We start from the raw sequence: 6713 nt of genomic DNA, 5'->3' as shown, positions 1-6713 counted from the left end.
GTTGCGGACCGATTTTTTCCCGTTGATTTATGGCCCACGCGCGCTTGGGCCATAAATAAACTGGAAAAAAACGAGGATCCGTAACTTACAGTACGGACCGAGAAAACGAGGTTGGTAAGATATTTATTATATCTCTGAGCTTAATCCGGCGCGCGGGCAAGGAAACTAGTGGAAGTCAAGCGGAAGGTTCAACTGCCACAAAGACTGCCGCGTCAAAATTCGGAAAATTAAATCTTCTTGGCTGTTTGAAATAGTTGCTTGCAAGATTAAAACAGTTTTACAAGTAACATGTAACAGAAACGACATGAAAACTTGCTACATAATGTTAAATTTAGCGGGCTGTACAGCTGGCCATAGTGAGAGGCGCGGTGGTTAGTGCGCTCGACTCCTGATCGAGTGGTCCGGGTTCTGGTCCTGGCCGGGGACATTGTGTTGTGTTCTTGGGCAAAACACTTTACTCTCACGGTGCCTCTCTCCACCCAGGAATATAAATGAGTACCGACGAATTTAATGCTGGGGGTAACCCTGCGACGGACTAGCATCCCATCCAGGGAGGAGTCGAAATACTCCTAGTCGCTTCATGCTACAGTAACTGGAGATAAGCGCCGGCCTTCTGGGCCTTCTGGGCTCGTAGCAGACTTTACCTTTTCAGCTGGCCATACTGTAGAATACGGCCCACTAATTTAGCCAATCACAGCGCGCGTACTGAGAGATATAATAAAATGAAGTAAGTACCGAATATTTAACAATTATTCGCCGAAGGCGAAGTGATTATCGGTGAATATTCACCGAGACGAAGTCGAGGTGAATATTCACCTATAATTACTGAGCCTGAGGCGAATAATTGCTTTAGTATAAATACACAGGTGATTATTTCAAAAAAGAGAAAAAAAAAATTTCAACGCGAAATCATCTTCACTTACAGTGGCAAAACGACTACTGGCAGCCATTTTGTCCGTCGAGGTGATTATCGGCTGATAATCCGAGATAGCGAGCCAATGATCATGAGAACGCGCGATTTTGTATAATCACCTGTGTATTTATACTAACATGAAGTATGCACCGAGTATATATACCAACATGGCCGCCGTTCCATTGTTTAGGTACACCGACATGGCCGCCGTGACGTCACGTGAAATCCGTTTAGCTCTCAGAAGAAATTTAAGATGCGAACATAAATGTAACAGTTTATTAAAACGATTTATGAAACGAACTTGAAATATTTTAGAAAAATATCGAATCAAATTCATTCGTTTCTATGTCACTGTACACATAAACTTGTTCAAGTTACTTTCACATTACATAACTGATGGGCTCCTGACTGATGGAAGTGCATATTTAGCACTCAATGGCCGTGTTTTCACGAGCGGTTTTTCAGGTCGCTTACTCGCCGCTCAACTTGATGTCTAGTCCAGTTCGAGCCCTCTCTCTGTCACATTGAAACCCCAATGACTAAAGAAGGGTTGAAACCTCCATGCATAGGCTTTCATTTGAATGTCTAGTTTCCAGTCCCCTCTCCAGGAGCTCGGTCACTATATTTAGCATTTTCCCCTGAGTTGCATTTATTTGTTAGACAAAGTTACATTTTGCATTAATTGCAGTGGCTAACACTTCAGAAGAGACATCCTGTTTCTTTAATTTCACAGTTTTCAAAATCTTGATCTTTTTATTCGTTAAAATTGTTGTTAGCCACCTTAACCGAGAACGATGGTTTTGGCCGCAACGGGCATGGGGACAGTTATGGTTGTAATTCGCTCGCGGCCAAAACAAATAAGCAACCATCGATTTACTCCCTTTGTTTAAATAATCCTACAATAAAAATATCCCGCCAGCTACGCAGGCTAGAGAAACTGTGTACTGTTTCCGTTGTTGCCAATTGAAACTATACACGATCATCAAGAAAACTATCGGCCTAACAGAGCTGTTTATGAAAACCAACCAAGAAAAGATGAAGCATTTTTGCACGCTAACAGGTGAATAAGGCATGCATTAATTGAGTACACAACAGGATGGAAGGAAATCAAACCCTCTAGAGAAAATATCGCATTGTCACTTTCAAAGGGTTCAAATGATGTTGCCAACGTGGGGATGGAAAATGTAGAACTGAAAAGATCTTGCACTGCAATTGTCATGGCTCAACTTAGCAATTTTAAACGCTTTGAATTATGCCGAAGAATTAATCCTTCAATTTTGAGATCAAAAAATGTGCATGACATTGTGAATTTCAAATTTGGATATAATTGAAAGAGGGTGCCAGGCTTCTGCAACAATTTTTCAGTCGCTTGCCCTGCCTGCGGTTGGAGAAACACAGTGAAGACTCCCGAAAAGAAGATTCTGGAAATGGCTATGGCCGCTGGAATTCTGAGAAAAACGCGGAGCAAGGATTTGTGTTTTGCTCAAATGGTGACATCTCTCTACTCCACAATGGGCACAACGCGTAAGTGGGAAAATTTACAACGACGTCGCTCCTTCGCAGGCAGGCATCAATGGCTTGTATTTGTTTCTTCCCTAACATGAACGGGACGTCACTCGAAGAAAACACTGAACTGAGTGCATCAATAATACGCAGTGGTATTCAAAAACATTTTCACGTATATTTCTCTGACCGAGGCACACGAAGAGCTCATCACATTGCCTCTGCCGTCTGCCATGTTTGCTTTGATAGGGTCATGCGCAATGGCTGTTAGCTAAAAAACGTAGCTAAACTGACTGCGCACGCTGACACGCACACACGATTGTCCCTGGACCCTCTCTCCCGTGAGCTTAGCGTAGCGTTGCGTGACCGATAGAGAGAGCCAGGACTGGACTACTTGATGTCCTGTAATCCTTTTAATTTGAACTTCCTTAACTTTCCAATTCGTTAGGATTATCAAAGATGTCACAGGGATCCTGAGAAAAACTTTGGCTTTCTATTCGATGGCTTTTTCTTCATTTGTTTGATTGATTGACTTACTGATTGAATCGCGGATTGATTGATAGGTCACCTTTCCAACCTAACGTAAAGGACGCTCTCTGTGGGTTTAAAAATACGACTTTCGCTTTATTTACAAGTTCTTAAAAGCATAACTTTCACTGAAGGCTTTTAAGCACAACACACTTGTTCCAAACAAATTCTCCTTTTGAATATTTTTGACAAGCCTCCATTATGATTTCAGGTGGCAGGTGTTTAAAAAGTATTTGATACATGCCATATTTCGAGTCTTAAAATGCTTATCGCAATTTCAAATATTTATACAGTGCGGTGCATTTATGAAACCATAGAAATAGCGATGAAATCTTTGACATTTACATACAGTAATTTACATTCACGTTCATTCCTTGATTGAAGTGAGATCCAAATCCTTGAAGTGGCAAAACATTCCAGGATTTTGCCTTTCCCAGACTAGCATAGCTTCAAGGCCCTTGGAGTCCTTGAACAGGAGAGAGCCCCAAGAGTTCGCTATTTCTGAAACCTGGTTTTCACTAGTGACGCAAGCACAAGGCAAGCATAGTTAAGATAGTTTATGCTAAGTGAAACTAACGTCGACATACCAGCAACCACGGCTTCCGTTTTTTGTTCAAATCGTCAGATGAGGGGAACCTGGAACGAGTGCTTTAATTTCCATACATGTGCTTGTGCTTGCCCTTGTTTGCGCATGTGCTTGGGTCGCTAGTGAAAACCAGGCTTAAGACTTTGAATTTCTGAGTTTCCCTTATTTCTCAGCCCGTTCTTGGAGTAGTAGTCCCGCCATTTTGCACAGATTATGTACATTGGCAGCAAATACTTGTTCTTGTTCTTCTGGTGTAACAACGTCTGAAATAAGAGTCGCATTGTTAGGAAAGAGTAAATTTCAATATAAAGAGTGTTTAGTTAGTATCACAGAGCTTGCGACCATACTACCTAATTCTTCGTCTTAGGGCCTGTTTACACGAGCCCGGGTTGCTGTTTCCCCCGCGTTGAATCACCGCGGCGGGTAACCCTTTTGCAGTCAAATGTTTATAAGCGTTTACATGAAAACAGTAGTCAAACCGGATCAGCCCCCCTTGCCGGGTAACCCTTCTCAAGGCTCGGGTTGACCCGGCTAGAAGGGTTGAAATTTCTTCAATTTCTTCATGTAAACACTGGCGTATCTGACCCGGGATTGTTTGAATATCACTTTTTTGCGGTTCAGCGTTCTCGTCCATGCGCAGCCTGTACCAAAATGGCTGATAACGTTAACACAAATTGATGATTGTTATGATTGCACGGTTCGTCCGCCATTTTCCTCACTGACAAGTAGTCACCAGCCATTTAAGGGATTTTTCTTGCTTACCAACGTCATCATGCATTCCTTCTCCGAGGCTAAGTATGTTCTCTTCCCACACATTGAACAAAGATGACACCAGTGTTGTTTGATCTTTATTGCTTTGTATCACAGACAGAAGTTGTTTTACCGTTTTTGTAAAGCTCTCGATGCCAGTTTCTTTTCCATACATGATATCGTCTTGTCCTAACACCTATTAAATTTTGCAGAAAAAAAAAAAAAGAGATCACATTATCTTCAGCTTTTTTTCTTTTTGTATGACACATTAATTTTTTTTTAATCTGGTTCAAATAAAACGCTACCTAACCGAATAACCTTACTTTAAAGTTTGAAAGAAGGCTTACATGTAGCTCCCTATTTAGATCAAGAATGCCTTTAATCTAAGACTATGTTGTAAACAAGTACAAAAATGTATTTTTAAATATCCCAACACAGTTTATGTTACTGACTTTGACCACAAGGACACAAGAGCGGTTTCTCAAGAGGTGTCTGCCGCCGGCTTCATTAGTGAATGCTGTACTCGGCGGAAAGGGCATAAACCTGTAGAGGAGCACAGTTAAGTGCAGATCTAGCATGAAAAAACTGTAAATTACGAATATCTGTTAAAACTGAGCTAGCTATTTGTTAGGAACTTAAAATTTACGATCCTATTGCCAAAATAACCTGTCCAAGATAATAGCCAAGGTAGGAGATTTCGTGAATTCTTCCGTTCATAGCTTTATTTCCGAGTACGTCGTAACACACTGATTCTCCGCAAAGCTTCAGCAGTTTGGCGACATTCTCCATACACCAATCGGTTGGGATACCTGACCGATAAAAGAGAAGCAGTGTTTGAGTTGATGATGATCATGCAAAGGACAAAAAAGAAGGTCATACGTGTGGGTCGCCGAAAAAGAAACAGCTGCCATGCAGTTAGCCTGCGTGGCAAGCGTTTCCAGCGGGCGAGAAGCGAATTCATTTTTCTGGCCGCGCGAGAATAGGGCGAGCGCAAAACATAAAAAAACAACTCTTGCTACGTAGGCTACCCGCGGTGGCCTCATGGTTAGTGCGCTCGACTCCGGATCGAGTGGTCCGGGCTCGGGTCCCGGCTGGGGACATTGTGTTGTGTTCTTGGGCAAGACGCTTTACTCCCACGGTGCCTCTCTCTACTCACGTGTATAAATGGGTACCGGCGAATTTAAGGCTGGGGGTAACCCTGCGATGGACTAGCATCCCATCCAGGAGGGAGTAGAAATACTTTTTGTCGCTTCATGCTAAGGAAATCGGGGATAAGCCCCAGGGTGTTGGGCCACTAGGCTCGGAAAGCGCTTACCTTACCTCGCCCTCAATAGATAAACTGAGCTGCCCGTTTTTAATTCACCACCTCAATTTATTAGTGTTAGAAGGCTTCGTTTGGTAAAAGTAAACTGTAAAAAAAGGTTTTATTTCATAGAGGGTAGTATCTGACAATAGACTAATAGCCCATTAATTTCAAAGGTCGCGATGCAAAGAAAACTGACTAAAAGAACCAAAAGGGCAAGGGGACTTATTAAACGAGGTCGGCGGGCAGGGCTTTTAAGGTCGCTTTTAAAAATGTTGACCCAAGAAAGGTAGGTCATTTTAGACTGGTTTTACAAGAGACGCAAGTACAAGCGTGAACAAATTACCATAGGCAGCAGACGCACTAACGTCTTTTTTTACCCACGGACTTTTCTCTTTCAATTTCGATCGCCTGGAGGATTTTTGAAAAGAGTGGCAAAAGTTGAATCTCTTAAAAAAATGGTAATTATTTGAGATGGAGCCGTTTACCACGGAAAAAGGTCCTGCAAAGTCATGCCATTAGCCTGAGGGACATCTTATACCTTGACGGGTTATTACCTTAATTTTTCTCAAGAAATCTTGTTTCCACAATAACTGTGCATGCGTATCAAGATTTCCTTTTTTTTTTTTTGGAAAAAAAATTAGCTTTAATGATGAACTTTAATTTGACTGAAAAAAGAAATTGTGCAAAAGCAGCGCAAGAATTTTTGAAGAACCCATAAGAAAAACTACTAATGATCAATATTCTACAAAGTTGCGTATCATTTTAGGTGTTCTTATATATGCGCTTGCGTCGTCCTAAAAGCCAGCCGTTTACATCGAAGCTTAATACGAGTCTTGGAAAAATTTCACTGAGAACTAAAATCTATGTTTCAATGTCTCTATAGTGATATCGGACTGATTCCAATGACCATTGGGTAATATTTGCCGCTAGCGAAGAAATCAAATAAAAACCACTGGCATCTAAGTCGAGTTAAAAAACAAACCAGTTAGCTCTTCGAAGACGCTGAGAAAGTCGTCTTGATTCCATTCTTTGTTGCCGCAATGAAAATGTAAGATCTTCAAGGCAGTTGCTAGTTCTTGAAGTTCGGCATCTTCTACGCCAAAGAATGTTGGACAGATTTCCACTGC

At 41.7% G+C, this 6713-nt stretch overlaps 1 protein-coding gene across 1 annotated transcript in view; it reads right to left on the bottom strand.

Annotated features, from left to right (window-relative positions):
- Nucleotides 1-3692: 3692 nt before the first annotated feature.
- Nucleotides 3693-6713, bottom strand: part of LOC137971753 (F-box only protein 47-like) — a 7545-nt gene continuing 4524 nt past the window's right edge. The window contains exons 5-8 of the mRNA XM_068818525.1: nt 6569-6713; nt 4947-5089; nt 4293-4476; nt 3693-3793 (exon numbers count right to left, since the gene is read on the bottom strand). The exon at nt 6569-6713 is cut by the window's right edge and continues 17 nt beyond it. Coding sequence (XP_068674626.1) covers nt 3693-3793; nt 4293-4476; nt 4947-5089; nt 6569-6713 — 573 coding nt within the window. The remainder of the gene's footprint in view (nt 3794-4292; nt 4477-4946; nt 5090-6568) is intronic.

Source organism: Montipora foliosa, chromosome 9 (assembly GCF_036669935.1).
Source record: "Montipora foliosa isolate CH-2021 chromosome 9, ASM3666993v2, whole genome shotgun sequence".
Classification (NCBI taxonomy): Eukaryota; Metazoa; Cnidaria; class Anthozoa; order Scleractinia; family Acroporidae; genus Montipora; species Montipora foliosa.
Note: the sequence above shows the minus strand (reverse complement) of the source record. Positions and strands in the feature narration are given on the sequence as shown.